Source organism: Rhinatrema bivittatum, chromosome 4 (genome assembly GCF_901001135.1).
Source record: "Rhinatrema bivittatum chromosome 4, aRhiBiv1.1, whole genome shotgun sequence".
In the NCBI taxonomy this organism is placed as follows: domain Eukaryota; kingdom Metazoa; phylum Chordata; class Amphibia; order Gymnophiona; family Rhinatrematidae; genus Rhinatrema; species Rhinatrema bivittatum.
Window position 1 is genome coordinate 396,501,781 of NC_042618.1, and position 20,835 is coordinate 396,522,615.

A 20,835-nucleotide genomic window follows, 5' to 3' on the forward strand; every position below is an offset into this window, starting at 1 on the left:
CCCGGAATATAAAAACACCAAAATAAATAAGGGGGGGGGGGCGACCCTGGAAGTGAAGGACCCCTAGAGGCTGGGAAAGCAAAACCCTGAAAGTGAACCCTGAGAGCACAAGGGGAGGCTAAGCAGACCAGCACTCCCTGCTATCGAGGAGGGTGGAGACCGGAGAGAGGAGAGTCCCTGACAAGAGATGGTGGTGCAGCCAAGAGGAGCCTGACAGCTCTGCCAGTACAGGAAGGGACCCAGAAGCAAGCCCAGACAGTCGTTAGCTCTGCCAGAACCCATCCCAGAGTCAAGTTTCCTCGCCTGCCCACATTCTCCAGCTTTCCAGTCTGCTTCAAAGGTAAACAGGGCAGATTGCCTGACGTCTGGACCAAGGGTAAGTAAGTTAACCATAAGTGTTAATATATTAAGCAGGCTAAGGTTTATGGCATGTCTGTTACCACCCATGATATAGAACTTTCTTTAGGGAAAACTGGTGCTTAGTGGCCAGGATGTTAGAGACAGGAATTATTTTCTAAATGCTATATCCTACCAAATATGACAAATAAAAGTCCGAGGAGAACACCTTGTCTTTTTCCTGACTTAGGATCATGAAGTAAGTGGGAGGGCAATTGGAAGTGTCCTGTAGCAGACAGGTCCCTGCACCCCTAAACTTGCTTACAACATTGTCATGCATTGGGGGAGGTAGGACCACTCAAACTTTATCTTTACACACACACACACACACACACTCACTGAATATATGCATACATATTCATTCTCTCATACATTCCATCTCACATATACATTCTTATGCTCTTACACACAGAGACATGATTTAAAATTCCAGTGTATTGCTGCTTGCGTGCTCATATGCACGTGTATGGACACCCGCGAGCTAATTTTAAAATTATCCTGCAAGGTTAAAAAAAATCTAAAACATTTTAATGCTGGCATGATGGAATGTCCATTGTAGGAGTATAGTACTAAAATAAGATATGTAACTATAAAAAATTCAAATAACCCGGGGAGTGCGACAAGCTCGTTGCACGGGGGAGGGGGGGGGGCGGAGTGACAGCACCATGCACCCTCGACTCTATAACTGAGATGGACAACTTACTGGAGTAAAATTTGGCCACAGCTTTATTATGTTCACAGATCTACAATAAAGTCCTAAGTACCCAAGCCATAATAGGTACTTCTACCAAGAGCCCCTTTTAGCAGGCAATAAGTCACCCCTGGACCCGGGGTCCGCCACAGCCAAGCAAACCCAGTCCCTTCCATGAGGTGTCCTCTGTGGGCATTTTTGGTCACCTGCCACATCCAAGAAAGGTGACTGCCCTATGGATGGGGGCATCTGGTCTGCTGTTGCACTAGAGACAATCCCTCCCTCTAGCAGATAGCAGGATAGTGATGCCACATCCAATGCACTGCCTCCAATTGTAAGCCCCCTGTCATAGGGCCTGGGTAGTCCTAAGGCTTGCCCAGGACCCTTCCACAAACACCACTGCGGCCCAAATACTCATTTCCCAGCAATACCCTTTGAATGGCTCATCACAGTTCATTCAGGAACAGATCCTGTGCCATGTCCGAAAAGTGCAACCTATCCTTCTTGAACAGTTTCTCACATTCAATGCAAAGTCAATCATGCCTGATGTGCACACCCCTATGGCACTCCGTGAAGTCACCTATTTGCTTATTGAGTTTCAGCATCCAGTGCCCTCACAGCCGTGAATCCCAAAACTAGCACATGGGATGATCTTGGACCTCATAACCCTCGGCAGAGCATTAAGGTCGATGCCATTCCTCATGGCATTGAGAAGCAACCAGCTGTAAACATCCCCCAGATCATTGCCTCCCAGGTGAATGATGAGCACCTTGGGAGGAAACAGTTTGGCCACCTGTCACTGCAGAAGGGGGATGAGCTGCTTCCAAAGTATTCCTCTTCTACCCAAAGAACGCACCATCAGATCAGGAGCAGCAAAACCCTAGTGTGTGCCAGCAGCACCTTTTTTCACCCGATGCTTGGCCCAAAACATGAAATTGTGTCCCGTGATCTATACCATCCATCATCGCTGGAGAGATCCTAGAATAATACAATCATAAGAACAGTAGAATCATAAGAACAGTTCACCAGCATTGCCCTCCCCTTCAAACACCTCCCCCCCCCCCAAACATGCTGTAACTTGCTAGGATGCTCAATGGTCTAGACAGTCATTTGCCTGTCTAATGTAAGAAAGGAAAGCTGGGAAATGCCATCTGCCAATGAGCTGTATGGAGGTACCTGAGAACCAGGAAGTGGCAGGCCCAATTCGGAAGGAGTGTGTTCCAAATTGTTCCACACACATACCTGCTGCACCCATGACACGCTTCAGAATGGATCAAATTAGAATCTGCTTAATGGGAGTGAATCAGCATGCACTAAAAACTGAATTGCTCCTGCTGGTTTGAGGGAAACAGTGTGAGGCATTTGCAATAGGGTCCATGGGCAATCTCAGAACTGCTGCCAGCTCAACTGATGAGCCCCAGCCCATTTGGTATGTTCTGGAGCACCTTATCTGCAGTGACAGCCTGACTTCCCTAATTGAGACATCTCTGGCACAGAGGTCAAAGCAGTCATATCTGCAGTTCACATCGCTACCAGCTCGTTCACTCTAAGGGCAGCGAAAAATGCGATGGAGAAGGCTGCTTGGAACAACGCTAGCTCAAAGTGATCAGCCATTACTGTGGGCAGGATCCCCCACAATGCCAGAAGGTGCTCATGTAGAATTGGCCTGCGCCCATCAGGAACACAGGGCTTTGACTTAGCCCATCTGGAAAAGACTTGTCTAACCGCAAAATCCCTGACCAGGTTAGACCAGAACTATGCTTTAGCAAAAATGTGTAACCTACCAAGTTGGCCTGCATTGTGCCCCGAGATATGCCTCGCTGTTGGGCTCGCACTATGTATTCCACTATCCTATGTAACAAGTTGGGATCCTGCAGGGGAGTCCATGATGTCTAGAAAGTCCTTGACCTCGTTGAAGCCCCTTAGGTAGGTCAACCAAATGGGTGGTGCAAACGACTGGCGCAGCAGGTTGAATGCGAGACGCTGTGGCACCATGTTTGAATCCCTTAAGAGACGCTAATCCTATGTCCGGTTTCCCCTGAAGAAGACTGAACCTCAGTTGAAACATGATTCATGCTGGGAACAATTGAAAACAATGCAGTATATCTGCTTGATTTAAAGATTTACTGACTAAATATTCAATTCAATTCATGAGATTTGGTGATGGTGTGTAAGAACGGGAGTTCTACGATTATGTGAGAGTGGTGTTGCTAAAATAGCCTAGTGGCACATCTGAGCTCCTAGCAGTCATATGGATAAGCTTCAATTCTACATCATGGGTGCCTTAGGACATACTCGGGATGTCGGCCATCCTTTCCCTGAACCTCTCATCATAGTTCAGCCAGGCAAACCCCTCATACGTAATGGGCGCACTTACGATCATGTCCAGATAGGACTACACTGCCAAGTGCTGCGAGGGATCTGCCCGACCCACTATGGACATCAAACGGGCAAAGGATCGCACCCAGCTATGTATATTTTGTTGCACATGCCTAGCGCACAAAGGTGGCTCATGTCACCTGCAACTCTTTTGCAAGTCCTCCCCCTTTCTGCATCCTAACAGGCTAAATAAGTCCACATACTGCTGCTGATGAATACGGTGCCATAGGGAACATGATATTCCCTGCCACAGCTGCAGGCACCAGCCAAAGTGATAACCTGTGTTCACTCCACCACTGAAGAACCCCGAGAACCCGACGATGACTTCAAGGTGGCACTCCGGCTGCCCCGACGAGTCTGAACGGTGAGAGTGCCTCCTGATTCTCTATTTATGCTTGCACCCCAGCCTTTGCCTTCTTCACCTTTACTGGGAGCAGGATTACCCACCCCAGTTTCAATAATGGCCGCATGTTCTGCAAACCCAGCAGCATTGGACTCACCTTTCAATGCCTGTGACTCTGTTGAGGCGGCAGCAAGCTAGATCAATAACACTTCCATGGGCAAGGGATCCTCTGTGTCTGTGGTCACTCCTGAGACTGCAACTCACATAGGGTTGAAATGGCCATCAACTCTGGTGGGGGGGAACTGCGTGGTGGGTAACGAGGAGGACATGTTGCCTTGTGCTGCCTGTGCAAGATGCCCCCCCAGAGACTGCAGGGGGAAGGGTACAGACTGTCCAGGGCCATAGCACCACTGAAGTAGGGCTGTGGCCATGGGGTCTGTGTTGCCAGCCAAGAAACCTGAGCCACCCCACATTACCAGTCCTGCACCTGGGAATTTGGGTAAAATTAAGACAGCCTGGCACATGTCCAGGCAGACCAGCCAGGAGGCCCTGCCTCAACTGGCTGCCAAGGGTAAGCGGGGGCTAAGTAACTATTCGGCTGAGCTCCCCCAGCTGGGTACCACCCACTCCCAGATGAGGGGAAGTTACTGAGGAGGGACATGACATGGTCCCCTGCTGGTGGCATCCACATGTTTATTTATTTATTTATTTTATTTATTTAGAAACTTTTATATACCGGTATTAGTGGGGACATCATACCGGTTCACATAATAACTGAAAGCTTGGAAAATACATTTCAACAAGGAGAAAGAAACTGGGTGGGGGTAAACCAAGAGGCAGTAGGAAGGATAGAGAAAACAAGGTCATAACTGGAGAAAACAATTTACAAAATTTACAAAATTTACAATGAATGACATGATGTCTGACTGGGGGCTGGCTTGTGGGGCCAGGGTCACCATCACCACCTGTAGGTTTCACTCACTGTGTGGCCCCAGTCCCAATCCACCCCGCTGTGATACTCCCATCTTGATATGATCCGCTTCGGCTGGTGCTAATGGACTAATCACTGGCTCAGTCACACTTCCCCTCTGGCAGCCCCTGTGCCCCCATCCTGCTTGGGGGATAACCGTGGGCAGTGCACCGCCCAAATCCTCAGGGGGTGGTACTGCTGAAACAGTCTTCCCCCTCCAGGATGGATGACGTACTGGGCCTTAAGACTTCCTTGTACCAGGCATAGTCAAGCTGCTAATCAGGAGTGTGACTGTCTGGAGGTCAGAGCCTGTGAACCAGGAAAAAAGCCCAGGTGTTCTTGCCCTACATATTTACTCTCTCATATTTCTTCTCTTTTTTTTTTTTTTTAATTCCAGCTGGGGCGGGGAGTGGGGCGGGAATTATTCACCAGTAAAGATGCAGAGCAGGCAGCAGCATGAGGATCAGGAGCAAAAGGGACAGCCAATGGGCTGATCCCAGTCTAGGCTCCCCACACTGCTCACTCTATCCCCTGCCTCGCCCTTCGGTTCAAAATATGCCCAACTGGGCTCCCAGTTCCTGGCTGGCTTGCCCTTAAGCCTTGCCCTCCCTCACTTGTGACCCAACCCTTACCTGGCTGAGCCTGCTCAAATCCAGCCTCCTCTGCCTCCACGGCTGCCCTAGTGATCCCTGGCGCATGTCCAAACTGGCAATGTTGTCACCATACCAGCAGTGCCACCCATCATGACCACCATATGTACGAGGCCCACTAGGAGGGTAAGTGCGCTCCTGCCATCCCCCCACTCTCTGCTCTGTACGCGTCACCAGGTTATTGGCAGCGTCCACGCACTGGCCCAGTGCTGCATCTTAACTTTCTTTTAAGTTACTTTTTCTTTATAATTGGGATGGTACACATGAACAGAATATCTTGCTTCTACTTTTTGACCTTGGCTGGTGCATGTTCTCTAGAAGCAGGCCCCTGATAGTTTTCTTCTCCCCCCTTCCCCCCCTACTAAAAAAGAAATATCAGAGATAATTTGGGTGCACTGTGTTCAAACAGACCTTAAAACTACACAGAATGTCTGACAGTTATTACTCCACATATAGGTGCATATCATCATACTTTTGTGCTATTGACAGTACCTGACAGACTACTGGTGTCAATAAGGTAGGCAGAAAATAACTTTGATAAACTACTTTAGAAAAGAGACTCAGTTTGCCTTTTGATTGGTTAAAATGAAATGCTACTTTAAGCTTTTTTAATATATATGAATAGCAATAGCTAGATATGCTTACATATATTGTTTACAAGAAAGAAAAAAAATTATACATAAAGACAGACTTAAGACCAGAAGCCAGCTTGGGGCTCCACTGAGGACACTATTAGCCAGGCTGGCCGAACACCAAGCCCTCTGTGGATCAAAGAAGTGAGCCCCCATGTGACACCCTCTGATCTCCACACCCTGCCTATCCTTGCTCTTCATGGGTGACATCTTCAGCAGGGCATGGAGTCTAAAGCCAGGAAGCTGCCAGAGGCAGATCACCTACAAAGGACTGTTGAAGAGGGACACCAAAAGGGATCTGCTTCTATAAACCCCCCTTCATGCCACCAAAGTGCTTAGAGCAACCTCTTAAAATTCCTCAGCCTGCCCAAATAAGACCACTCTGGCTTGCTTCTTATACACCACCCTTCCTGCTACACCTATCTCCGCTGATGTACCCTCGTTCCACAGCAACCTGGCTGAACTCTCAGCCTCCGCACTGATTTTACACCATGCAGCCCCAAGCAATAATGTCTTGCATATTTACAAATAAAACTTTGGCACTAGATCTCATAGTCATAGCTTTCATTTTTTCCACTTCCCTCTCTGACAACAATATTATCAAAATAGTCCGATATGGTATCCACTCAACACTCCAGGAAGTTGGGATCATTATCTGAACCACAGTCTAATACATAGCCCCCATGCAACCACGATCTAGATACCTGGTCCCCAACCAACTCTTGACCAACCCAAATGCCACCTACATGGACAAAGGGCAAAGCTTATAGTCATCCGCTGAAGCAACCAAAACCCAAAGAACACAGGTCACATCTGAAAGTCCAAGTGGAGAGCAGATAATTAGTCAGTTAGGAACCACTTAATTGCATGTACTTCAGTGTCAGATAAGATACACCTCCTACTATTTTACCAGTTTCCTTCAAACCCAAATATGAAATATGAAGATCTTACCAAGCTAGTGACCAAACTGGTAGCAGAAACCCCTTACCTCTTAATACAGGACATTTCAACTGGCACTTTGACAATCCAAAGCATAGTGCAGCCTCGAACTTCCTAACTAACTTTCAAATATTACAACAAATGAACTTTGCATCTACTCCCTATACAGGCCATACCATTGACCTATTACTTGTCTCCAATTCAATGGAGGCGAGCGGAGCAATTCTCAAGACTGATGTCACTTCATTATTCTGGTCTGATCACTCAATTTCATTTGTTCTTAATACGAGGATTAAAAAAATGTTCTCAAGCCCTAAAACAAAAAGTCAGAATCAGAGGGAAGATCATCGCTCTCCAATTCATAGATATACTTAGATTACTTCTTTGGAGAATCAGTTAAAAGCTTTGTTCAACACTGGAACAAGTCTTATAGTTCTGCCCTGGACCAAGTCAAACCAATGAAATAAAGGTCAATTCATCACAACTGCTACATACCATGGCTTTCACAATGCATCAGACAACCAAAAGAGATCTGCCATATGACTGAAAGAAGGTAGAAAAACTCAGGGAAAAAAGAGGCCAGATTAAAATGGGACATCATCTTTCAAGAACTAAAGGAAGCGCATCAACGAGGCAAAAAAGGACTACTTTACCAATGCCATAATGGGGACAAAAATTCCCAGTAAAGAACTATTCCAAATTGTAAATGGCTTCCTAGGAACACCTACAGCCTCACACCAAGATGCTGAAACCCCCACTCCTCCCCAATTGTAATTACTTAGCCTATTGCTTCCACAAGAAAATAACAGACCCAAAAGACTAGATGAATAGCACTACCCAGTGAAGTATAAGCCAAAGTCAACATCTCCAAAGAACTTCACCCAACAGGAGACGCAGATTGATTGATTTATTTAAAAAATTTCTATTCTGCTCATATGCAAATACATGGGAGATTCCTTAAAAATATATGCAATAAACAAAATAAAAATAATAAAAATATATAGACAAAATAAAAAAAAAAATTAAGAGAATGGTTACCCTTATGATTGAATTACAAAAGAGTTAATACATGGTAAATCGAAGAACTGGTGAGCATAAAACTGCCATCACATAAATTGATGGTAATATGAGACCTCTCAGCTTCAACTAATTCCATCTTCCTGCATCATAGATCATCACCAGAGGCAAGCCTAAAAAAATGTGCCTTCAACCCTTAAATGTGTGAGTTACATGTCATGAGCCAAAGATACAGTGAAGTACATTTCATAAGATACACCTACTACAGAAAAGCTGTTATGGAGCTTCTGCCAGATGTACCATCCTAAATGATGGAACCCTGAGAAAGCCATGGTCAGCAGAGCATAAAGTTTGGGGAGAAACATAGATTCATAATATGGCAGTAATCTATAGCATTGAATTATTGCTTAGCAGCATGTGAATTATTGCCAAGATTTTATATTTAATAGGCCATTCAACAGGTAGCCAATGCAGTACTTGCAAGACTGAAGTAATATGCTCTTGAACTTTAGTGCCTGTTAAGAGTCTAGCTGCTGAGTTTTGAATGATTTGTAGTGCCTGAAGAGCTAGGATAGCATGCCAATAAGGTAGTGGATTATAATAATCCATGCTGGTGAGAACCAATGCCTGCAATACTAAACGAAAATCAGATACAGTCAAGAGGGACTTTAGTCTACGTAACATACAGTGTTTGAAAAAAGAGGACATATATAAAGCTTTGATATGAGACTGTACTTATAAATCAGATTCTAAAATAATGTGCAGATTCTACACTTGGATCTTACAGGGATGGAAATACCCTCAAAGGTAAAACAAGAAGGGAGCTCATTAATGAGGAATCTATTCAAGATGATAATCTCTGATTTGACACGTTTTAATGCCCAATGATTATGGAACAACCAGATTTAATTGATAACAGATGATTCATAGTTCGTTGTCCTTGACCAGGTAAAGTGGTGACAAAAGACACTGAATATTGTCAGCATGGAGTCTGTAATTAACCCACAGGGTGACCAAGAATTTGCACAAAATGGCCATATAGATTTTAAGAAGTACAGCGGAAAAAGCAGATCCCTTGGAGCTCTACTCGCTATATCATGCCACTTGAATGATGCAGATGCAATATTCACTTGTTGCATTCTATCAGATATAGAAGAGGCAAACCATTACATCACATTTCCTGAAATTCCAATTTCTGCCAAATGAAAGAGCAGAAGAATGATTCAACGTATTGAAAGCGGTGGAAATGTCGAGTAACACCAGGACATAACTTGTCCCGCTATCGAGCCACAACATAATATTTCTGAACTGTATAGCAATAAGGTTTCAGTATTAAATATTTTTCTAAAGCCATACTGAAATTTGAGTAGGATATCATGCTCTTCAACAAAGTCATCCAGCTGAGATAGCACAATGTGTTCAATAATGTTGGATAAAAAGCAATATGGAAATAGGCCTGTTTCTACTAAAGCGGAGGGGGTCTAAGGAAGACTTCTTTAGGAGAGGTCAAATCATTTCTGTCTTCAAAAGGGTGATAATATTCCCTCTTCTAAAGACTAGTTTAACAGTTGTGAAATATATCCACAGATATCTTCACATAACACTTTAAGAAGAGATGACTGGTATTGATTCAGAGGACAATTAGAAAAACTTAATTTGGCTTTAATTTGCAGAATTTCATCCTTAGACATAGGAGAAAACAACTCCCAAAGTAGAAGCCATATCTAACAGGACCATTGGGTTGGAAGTCTGTTACAGATATTAAACTTTATCTTGAAAAAATTGTGCAAAATCATTTCACCACTTAGAATAAAATGTAATACTTCCATCAAATGTATATTATCATTAGCAAAAGTTAATCTCTTAACAATATAAAACAAGGCAAGAAGATTATTCCCTGTGGCAGAGATCCTAACAGAACAATAACTTTTTTTTGCTTGGTCTATTATAACCTTATAACTAAAGTGAACTAATAATTCTTGAGGGCCTCTGCTGCATGGGTTTTCCACCACAGACACTGCACAATTACTGTTTGGTTTCATGCCCTGACTTAGTAATCCAAGAGGCGAGCTGTTTGTATTTGAGCTGTACTATCCTTATGGCTGCCAACTGATCATACGTGTTGCTAATGCCTGTTGAAAGGCATCAACAACTACAACAGTATCAGCTGGATCACAAAATAAATCAGAATCAATATGGAAATACCTCAGTTTGAGAATGGCTTTCTTTACAAGTTAGAGACGGACCCTAAATTAGCATATGATAAAGCAAAAAATGATCTGGCCAGAGAATCCTGTTAATGCCCATAGAACACACTCCTGCTGGAGCTAAGATGGGATTCACAAAAAATAAGTCCAGTGTATGGCCAAGTTTATGAGTCGGCCCCTCCTAATTCATACATAGCCTCTAAAAATGTATCAGATCCTGCCTTAGATCTGAATAACACACATGCAGATCCTACCCTATTTGAGCAATTTGATAGCGTGCTCCTTGAGGACAACAAAAAACTTGCAGGACATCTGGGAAACAAAGGATCCATTTGGGACCCTGCCCATCTACCCACAGAGCTACCAGATTTTCTTGCTTTCTACCTTGCTAAAACTGTAAACACTACACTACAGCAAGGGCACTGCCCTGACCTCCTAAAATGAAGGAATGTTAAACTCACAATAAAAAAGTCATCACTTGATGCCTCTACCTGTGCCAGTTACTGCCCAATAACTAATTTTCCTACATGATAAAAACAGATAGAATCTGTTGTAACTGGGCAACTAAAAGACTTCCTCATAAAGTCCAAAAGTATGGAAATAGTCATCTCTCTCACTAACGACATGTGCCTAATGATGGATCTAGGAGATTCCACCCTACTGATTCTTCTAGACCTCTTAGCTGCATTTGATATGGTGAGTCATCAAATCTTGCTGACCAGACTGGCTAGCACACTAAAATGGTTTAAATCCATACTGATTGGCAGATATCAGACTATAACCTGGAATATAGCATCCTCCAACTCCTGCAAGGCTCTCCGCTATCACAAATTCTATTCAACATGTATCTCCAACCCCTCACTGGCTAAAAAAACTTTGGTCTCAAAATATACATATAAGCTAATGATATACAGACTCTCCTTCCTCTCTCAGATATCTAAGATGGAACAGCATTCCTCAACCAATATCTCAAGGGTTTTAACTAAACAGACAAAACAGAGGTGTCATGAGTGAGAACTTGCCAAGGCCAGATAAAGCATCTCCCTCCCCCACACACACATACACTCTTATTCTAGAGGGCATCAACCTGTGACTGCAGCAAGAGATAAAAAACCTAGGAGTTATACTTGACTCTGCCCTGATCTTGGACAGCAAGTTAACAGCTGTAACAAAAAGTCCTTTTGGAGTCTCTGCATGTTGAAGCAACAGCCTATTTCTGCAAATAACCAAACTCAAGATCATTATGCAGTCTGTGGTACTTATCTATCTAGACCAGGGGGTTCTCAAACAGTCCGATGGGCCCCCCAGCCAGTCGGGTTTTCAGGATATCCCTAATGAATATGATTGAGAAACATCTGCATACACAGGAGTTGGTGCATTCAAATAAATCTTAAGCATATTTATTAGGGATATCCTGAAAATCCGACTGGCTGGGGGGCTCCATAGGATCGGTTTGATCACCCCTAATCTAGACTACTGCAATACAATCTACAGTACATGAGACTACCTCAAAGGACAATAACCAAACTATTCACTCCAATATGCTGCTGCTATAACAATTACTGGTGGCAGAAAATGAGAATGGTCTTCCCACATTAAATTTAAGATCCACTGAACAGCATTGGCTTATTTTTTTGACAGAAGAAAATAAGGTGTTACCATCCCACCTGAAAGCTGCCATTTAGCTACTCACTCTCTCAGGACCCTCCTGGAAAAAAAAAATCCAGGTCTAGATCCTTCAAAGAAGCAGCATACAATCTGTGGAATTCTCCCCCAACACCCACAAATGACTGCATGATCTGTCACCAACTGTAAGCACAACCCTAAAAGACCAGGCCCTGACACCCCCCAGTAGACCAACCAAGCAAAGGACTTCATATATATTATCTCAACCTTTGATTAAACTGCAATGTTAACACAATAGCTCTACCCCACAACTTATATGCAATGTTATTGTATTGCTATGATCTTATGAGTTAACTGGCATGTTATTGTACTATTTTGATCCTATGACAATTTTTTGAAATACTTCAATCCTATGACTTAACCCTATGCCACCGACTTTGATGTGGCCGACCAGCCAAGAAACATGAATAGAAAACCAAAATGAAATTAAATACACATCCCCCACAACAAATATTAATGAAGCTGTAAAACTATACATTTGTTAATGAATACATTTAACTATGAAATTATTTTAATTCTGTAAGCATAGAGAGAGATATTTGAATTGTACCTTCATAAGTTCCTACTTCAAGAAGAGTTCCACTTTGTTCAAGATCCAGAAACTCCTCTACTGTCAGAAATTTATAGTCCACACCAGGCACTTCTCCTTCTCTAGGAGGACGGGTTGTGCCTAAATGAAGACAAAATAAAACAAAATAAGTAATGCTATTGTACTTGATTAGCTTTCATCAACACATGAACATTAAAGCATTGGGAATTCAAATTTACTGTGGTTCTGAACAAGATCTGTACCTGAGAAATAATATGAAACACTGTGAATTAACATTGGGACTATAAAGCTGAGCAGGAGATGTGGATGGGCTTTATAATCTATTTGTCTTTGTGTTTTATGTTTTTGTGAAGAACATAAAACTAATATTAAAATAATGAAATACAAATAAACAGAATAAAATGGCAGATGAAGACCACAAAAGCTGTCTAGACTATCAACTTTTTTTTTTTTTGTTTTACTTTCCATAGTATATGACCTCTGGCATTACCCTCACTGCCCAATATTCTCTCTGCATGTCTCATGTTTTATTGAATTCCAGTTTGTTTCCCCTTTCCTCCTACCCATGAGGCTGCTTCATGAAGAAATACCTTTCTTCTACCACTCTCCAATGTCACATCATAATCCTATACTTCTACAATTTCCTTTTCACTGAATAATTCTTGCTTCTTTGTATTAGTTATAACTTTGAGATATATGACTCTATCATAACCCCTCCCCCCAATTATAATATGCCTGTGTTTATGTTTTTAGAATGATCTGTTCACAATGACTAAGTCACGTGAAGTGAAATATAGATCTTACAAATAAATAAAATGTTCTCCTTAAAATTCTTGAAATAAATTATGTAGATTTATTATAATGTGCACATAGCTCAGAGTTGTAGTACTGTAGTTATATTGGTCCTAGAAAAAAATGGACATTTACAAGCTGTGATATTATTGAACCAACATAAGAATTATTTAAAGTACTACGGGCTGTGCCTCTGCTTGCTTCACTTGACAATCCTGCTAGTAGGCTCTCTGCTCTGGACTTTATATTTGTGCCTAGGTAGAAAATGTACAGATTTGATTCTGTGGAGCAAGTGACTTTAACAAAAGGAAGGGCAAGGAGAGTGCTATAGAATTCTCAACCTCATCCCTTTCTTTTTCTCCCATAGTGTGTGCTTGAATAATAAGGGCACTACTATTCTCCAAACTAGATTACTGTAACGCACTACTACTGGGCCTCCCTTCCATCTCCCTCAGGCCACTACAACTCCAAAATGCAGCAGCAAGATCACTCTCAAACACCAAAAAATCTGATCACATCACACCAATCCTAAAAAACCTGCATTGGCTGCCCATCCCACACAAGATACAATACAAAGTGCTAACCCTCATACACAAAGCACTATACACCGAAAAATTTGAATGGCCAAGCCCGGCCATATTCTTCCAAACCACCCAGAGAGCACTCCGCTCAACCAACACTGGACTCATCCCAACTCAATCACCAAAAGCAACCCACCTAACCTCAACAAGGAACGGAACCCTTACCATAGCAGGTCCAACACTCTGGAACAGCTTACCACCCCAATTCAGACTCAACCCCACAACCCAATAGTTTAAAAAGGACCTAAAAACATGGCTCTTCAAAAAAGCATATCCAACCACCACCCCCCACCCAACTCCCCAACACAAAAAGCTGAATCCGCGCCCCCCCCCCCACCTTCACACACATCTCTGTATAAAGTTACTAACTTCTCAGTAAAAAGCTACTAACTAATCTCAATGTAAGAAGTTACTAACTTCATTGTAAAAAGTCAATAATATCAATGTAAAAAACTACCTAGCTTACTGTGCTATGTATAACAATGTTGCAAAGCGCAATAAGTTCATGAAGCTCCAATGTAAAATAGGAAGTCCACATAGATAGACACCCCCCCCCATCTCCATGTAAACCGGTGTGATATTTACGATGAACATCGGTCTAGAAAAACAAATAAATAAATAAGGGAACACCCAAATAATACAAAGTGATAATTGTATGCCAACTTCAAAAAGTGTGTTTATAACTCCATGAGTTCGATGTATGCATTATAGAAGGTGCCTGGTATTTGCTCTATTGGGATGGAGGAAAGGGGGTAGGGGTGTGTGGGTGGGCTGTATGTATGTAGTGGTGGTGATATATGTGGTATGTATTGTCAGAGTGGTGCGAGGAGAGTATGTATGGGTGTGCATTTTTCCCCTCTTGCTTCTCTTTGCTCCCCCCACCCCATCTCTATGGGCATGGTGTATATTTTGTGGGGATGGTGACAGGGATATGTGAGTAGTGTCGCAGGTGAGCAGGGTGTATATGGTGGGGAATGCACCTCCATCTTTCTCCCCCATATGTGTGTGTGTGTGTACACTCTTGCCCCCTACCTCCCACTTCACTTTCCATTTTGCTCCCCTTTCCATTTCACCTTATCCTCTCCCATGCATGTGTATTGTGGGGAGGTGGGAGTGATGCTGTTTGTGTCAAGGGTGTAATCTTGTACTCGCCATATTCTCTCCTTCCCCTACTTGTTTGTTTGCATTTGTTATAAGGCTGTTGTGAATGGTATGGGTAGTGACTTGGGGGTATGTGCATGTCAAGAGAAAGTGAACTGTGTGTGCATGCTTCCCCTCATGCTCTCCACCCTCCAGCATCCTCCCCCCACCTATGAGCTACTGACTATTCCATCATTGACTAGAATTAGACTGGAATGCGCTCACCAGTCTATATTTAGCCTCATGTCCACTTGATTATGGAACAGTGTGCCTTTTGATATGATAGCAGAAAATGGTTACTTAAAATTAAGGAAGGCCCTTAAGGCCTCTTTCTTTTGCTAAGGCCTTTGATTCCTGAGTCCTTGATTGCTTTTAATAGTTGTTGTTAAGATGATCTTTTTTGCTTTTTCCTCTTCTTTTATGATCTTAAAGTCAAAATGATAAAGTTATAAATAACTAAGTGTTACTATTAAATATTATGTTAATTATTTTAGTTAGGCTTGAGTTTCATCTATATTTATATTTTATTGTACACCACATTTGTTTTTCTATTTTGCTGTTAATTAAGAAATAAAGCGTGTATGTGTTGTGGAGTTAGTGTGTTTACACTCTTTTCTCCTTGCACTCTCCACTTTCTCCATTCTTCTGCCCCTGCTGTGTATATGAGGGTGGGGGTGGGGATGTAGGTGGGGCGACGACTGATGGTGTGTATATGTTGTGAGGTCGTAGTGAGTACATGTGTATGAAAGCTAGTCAGATGGGTGGCATGGAATGCCACTTAGTTCTCCTTGCCCCTTCTCTCACTCATGTGTGTAAAGTTGGGGGTAGAGGGGTATGTGTCTGTGTGTAGATGAGAATATGTGTCTAGGGGCAGTGGTGGTTATGTGGGTGGCGTGATCGTAGGAGTGCGAGTGTATGAATATGCAGGGGGAGGTGGAAGTTAGTAGTGTGAGGATGTATCAGGGTTTTATTTGGCAGGATAATAGGTGATGATAGGGTATGTGTGAGAATGTTGGGAATTTTAAGTGATGGACAGGTTGTTGTGGATGTGTGCAGGGAAGAGTGGGGATGTGTGTGTACTTGGGGATTGTGGGCAGAAGAAAGAATGGGGTGTCAGAGAGTGTGGGGGATGTGTCTGTAGATTTGGGAATATAAAGGTGTGTGTATGTATGTAAGGGGAGGGTCTGTGTGTAGGACTATGTAGGGGAGGTGGGGGTTGATGGTGTGAGGGTGTGTGTGTGTTTTAGGAGAGCCGTAGTAGGTGTTGGGGGTGTGTGTTCGCATGGAGGTAGTGTGTATGGAGGGAGTGTGAGGGTGATGGAGTGGTTGGGTGGTAGATATACGTGTGGTGGGAGTAGAGAGTTTATGTATTGGGGGGGGGGGGAGTGCATGCTAATTTTCTGCTTATATTCAATCCTCATTTTGCACACTTAGTTTTTGGGTACTTGCCAGGTTCTTATGGCCTGGATTGGCCACTGTTGGAAACAGGATGCTGGGCTTGATGGACCCTTGGTCTGACCCAGTATGGCATTTTTTAAATGTTTTTCTTATGTTCTTATGTCCCAAATATTCAATTTTCTTTTGCATTTATTTTATGCTATTACTATATCTATTTTTCTTAACTGCTTTTAACAATCTTTTGTAACAGTTCATGATTTGTTCATAGCTGAGTTTGCATGCTTTATTTCTGTTTTCTCCTCTAAACTTTGTAATTAATTATCAACATACTGCTACATACATCAGGCAACAAAAATATTAAGCTGTTAATTAAGCATGTTAGTACAAAAACAAAAGAGACTGATGCCAGATAACATTTGCATTTTGCATTGACTAGACCAAACAAAAATGTCAGAACATCAAACCTGAAATTCTAGACATCGACTACTAAGGAGGTCTAGGTTCAGATCTTTGTGCAACCACTCTAAGAAGAAAAAAAAAAAAACGAGCCTGGGAAATATTACAGAATGCTACTCAATTAAGGGATATGAAGAAAAGAAAGCTATGCCCCTCCTCCACTTCTTCCCAAGAAGCAGAGTGACAGCCTGTCAGCTGGACACACGCCTAGCAGATGGCATTTCAAAGGGTTTTTATAAGCTGTCTGGGATGTGTATAATTATTACAAACCATGCTTTCAACAAACCAACAAGGGTTATTCCTAATAGAAGCAAGCTAAAGCAAACTTAAAAAAACCAAAATTCTGTACCAAAGAACCTGTTAAAAATAAAAATTGAATGAAACTAGAAACAATATTACCCAATCAATTTGCACACAACAATACACAAGAATAATAATTTTATATACAGAGTGCCTTCTTCTCCAATAATGTTAGGGCCTGATTCATTAAGCATTTTTCCCATAGACACAGAATGGGAGAAAAGCCTTAGTGAATCTGGCCCTTAATTTGCTATACTTCATAAATATAATAATTTCTGGTATATGAAAGTAGAGCTAAAGGGTAGACTTTAAAAGGGCCATGTGTGTGGGCCCATCTCCTCGTTAGGGGCAGGAGTCCAGTGAACATATATGAGAGAGAGAGAGAAAAAAAACCTCTTTATAGGGCTCAGTCTGATACTCTTTATATGGACCATTGTAAGGGGGTACTTTGATTCGGGGTGAGCTTTTGGGAGGTGGGCTGGGGTTAGGGGTTGGTGTTACAGACACATTCAAAGATATCCATTGTAAAATTATCATTAAAGAATTTTAGACCTTATAAGTAATGAAAAGGAGTTGAGACTACAGTGTACAAATCAACTCCTCTTTTTAGAATTTTCATCACTTATAAGGTCAAAAATTCTTTAATGACGTGTCAAACACCACCCCACCTCTCGAAAACTCACCCTGAATCAGACTGAGCCCTATAAAGAGGCTCTCTCTCAAGCTCTCTCTGCCCTGATGTTCACTGGACTCCTACGCCTAAAGAGGATCTGTAGCAAAGTGCTGCGCATAAGATACACATGCCAGCTGAGGAAAATTTGGAGTTATGTGCATCAGTGCTGGGAACAGCTATGCCCTGCCCCTTTTCCTCCTACCTTTTCTGGGCACACATATATTGAGGTACACGTACCTTTCCCAGCTATATAAAATTTGCGTAGCTCCCGCGCAGCCCACTTACGCACATACATGGCCGTTTTTGCGAATGCAAGACTTTTAAAATCTACCATTAAGTGAATAATTTTACATAAAAAAGCAATGCTGAAGAGTTTACCTGCTCATGAATATTTGCCAATTTGGCTCAAAATCTGCAAAAATGATATCAGTTTTCACAAAGATTTGTGAAAACTGGTCACAATTCCAAAATATACACACTAGTTGGAATCTGTTCATGAATAAATACATTTAAATATGTTCCTAAACTCCTGACATACAAATGATGGACATCACCACATTAGTCGACAGTATGGGTTTAATTGATATTCACAGAGAAAGGGGCTGATTGGAACTTGCACCAATAAACCAGCAATATGTGAAAAATTTCCCTTGGTGTTGGCTCATTTAAATATTTCTGCAAATAATTTTTTGTGGCAAATTTACAGCTAAAATTTTGCAAGAAATCATTCAAATGTTTTGTAGAAAAGCTCAACTACAGTTACATGAGGTGTAGTTAAGTTTTAAAAAAAAATGTTGTGTTCCATATTCAGCTGCTGTGTGGCTGTGCTACTTAGCCGGTTATACATAACTGGCTAACTAGCAGGGTATATTCAGTGATGCGGTCGCGCTTCTGAATATATCTGGCTAACTTTAGGACAGCAGTGTAGCCAGACCAGAATTAGCTTCAGAAGGTAATTGGCTAATTCTGAATATCGGAGGGAGCCAGTTAACTTACGCGGCTAACTCTGCTCCTCCCCAGAAGAACTCCTGCCCAATTCCAGGATGTTCCCTTCTTATTTGGCTTAATTCTAGCCAGGTGACTAGTTACCTGGCTAAAATTTAGCCAGATAAGGGCTAAATATATCTAGGTAAGCCATTTAGATGGATAACTATTGAATTATCTTTCTAAATGGATTTTGAATATGGACCTCATTGCTTTTGTGAAATTTTATCATGTAATATTGGTAATACTGAACTGCAAATGAGCTGATTTGCATGATTATTCAGCACATTAGATAATTCACACAATTTTTGTGAAAAGCTTTGTAAATGCAAAATTTCACGTTAAAATGACAGATATTGTATATTAAAACTCAGAAACACAATTACAGCTATTTGCCATTTTAAGGCATTAAATGCATTTGCGAAGCTATTCATGGCTTAATACATTGGCCTCAAAGTCTTGACAAAGCACTGGCTAAATATTTGAAAACACCCAGCCAACAGAAGGAGCATTCAGTAACCAGCTTGAGTGACTGTAGGTTATAGAGTGGTTAGATATTAAACAAAACTGTCAAAGAGATTATTTCAAAATAAAGGCCTGGATTCACCATTCTACTGCAGAATGGTGAATCCAGCGAAAATGGAGGGCGGGCCTGCGAAAGCCGGCAGCCTTCGCACCACCGCAGTGTTTTCACTGCCAGCTTTCACACACAATAGCACCACCGTGAAAGGATCCTTACTTTTCAATATATTTATAAATGATCTGGAAAGAAATACAAGTGAGATAATCAAATTTGCAGACGATACAAAATTGTTCAGAGTAGTTACATCACAAGCAGATTGTGATAAACTGCAGGAAGACCTAGTGAGACTGGAAAATTGGGCATCGAAATGGCAGATGAAATTTAATGTGGATAAGTGCAAGGTGATGCATATAGGGAAAAAGAACCCATGCTATAGTTAACACAATGTTAGGTTCCATATTAGGTGCTACTACCCAAGAAAGAGATTTAGGTGTCATAGTGGATAACACATTGAAATCATCGGCTCTGTGTGCTGCGGCAGTCAAAAGAGCAAACAGAATGTTGGGAATTATTAGAAAGGGAATGGTGAATAAAATGGAAAATGTCATAATGCCTCTGTATCGCTCCATGTTGAGACCGCACCTTGAATACTGTGTACAATTCTGATCACCACATCTCAAAAAAGATATAGTTGTGATGGAGAAGGCACAGAGAAGGGTGACCAAAATGATAAGGGGAATGGAACAGCTCCCCTATGAGGAAAGACTAAAGAGGTTAGGACTGTTTAGCTTGGAGAAGAGACGGCTGAGGGGGGATATGATAGAGATGTTTAAAATCATGAGAGGTCTAGAACAGGTAGATGTGAATCGGTTATTTACTCTTTCGGATAATAGAAAGATAGGGGGCACTCCATGAAGTTAGCACGGGGCACATTTAAAACTAATCAGAGAAAGTTCTTTTTCACTCAACGCACAATTAAACTCTGGAATTTGTTTCCAGAGGATGTGGTTAGTGCAGTTTGTGTAGCTGTGTTTAAAAAAGGATTGGATAAGTTCTTGGAGGAGAAGTCCATTACCTGCTATTAATTAAGTTGACAGCCACTGCTATTACTAGCAACAGTAACATGGAAGAGACTTAGGTTTTGGGTACTTGCCAGGTTCTTATGGCCTGGATTGGCCACTGTTGGAAACAGGATGCTGGGCTTGATGGACCCTTGGTCTGACCCAGTATGGCATGTTCTTATGTTCTTAACCTGTTGCCTGGTATCTAAGTGTGGATCTGGCACAATTTATGAAGTTGCCATATGAACTACTGGTGTTGGCTTCTCTCAAGTTCCTAATGTGGAAAGTAATATTCTTGAAAGCAGAAACCTCAATCAGAACAGTTAGCAAGCTCCAGGCTTTACTTTATTATCTGTCTTATACATAATTCTTCCACAATAGAGTGGTGCTCTGCACCCAACAAAAGTTTCTACCTAAGGTAATATCTGCTTTTCATATTAATGAAGCCACCATTTTGCCTTAGTTCT

The 20,835-nt window shown here is 42.0% G+C and overlaps 1 protein-coding gene across 13 annotated transcripts in view; it reads right to left on the reverse strand.

The window, feature by feature from the left end:
• Positions 1-20,835, reverse strand: part of MAGI1 (membrane associated guanylate kinase, WW and PDZ domain containing 1) — a 975,264-nt gene that overhangs the window by 373,602 nt on the left and 580,827 nt on the right. For all 13 annotated transcript variants that reach the window (XM_029601033.1, XM_029601039.1, XM_029601036.1 and 10 more), the window contains one exon: positions 12,461-12,580. In XM_029601033.1, the coding sequence (XP_029456893.1) occupies positions 12,461-12,580 (120 nt within the window). The remainder of the gene's footprint in view (positions 1-12,460; positions 12,581-20,835) is intronic.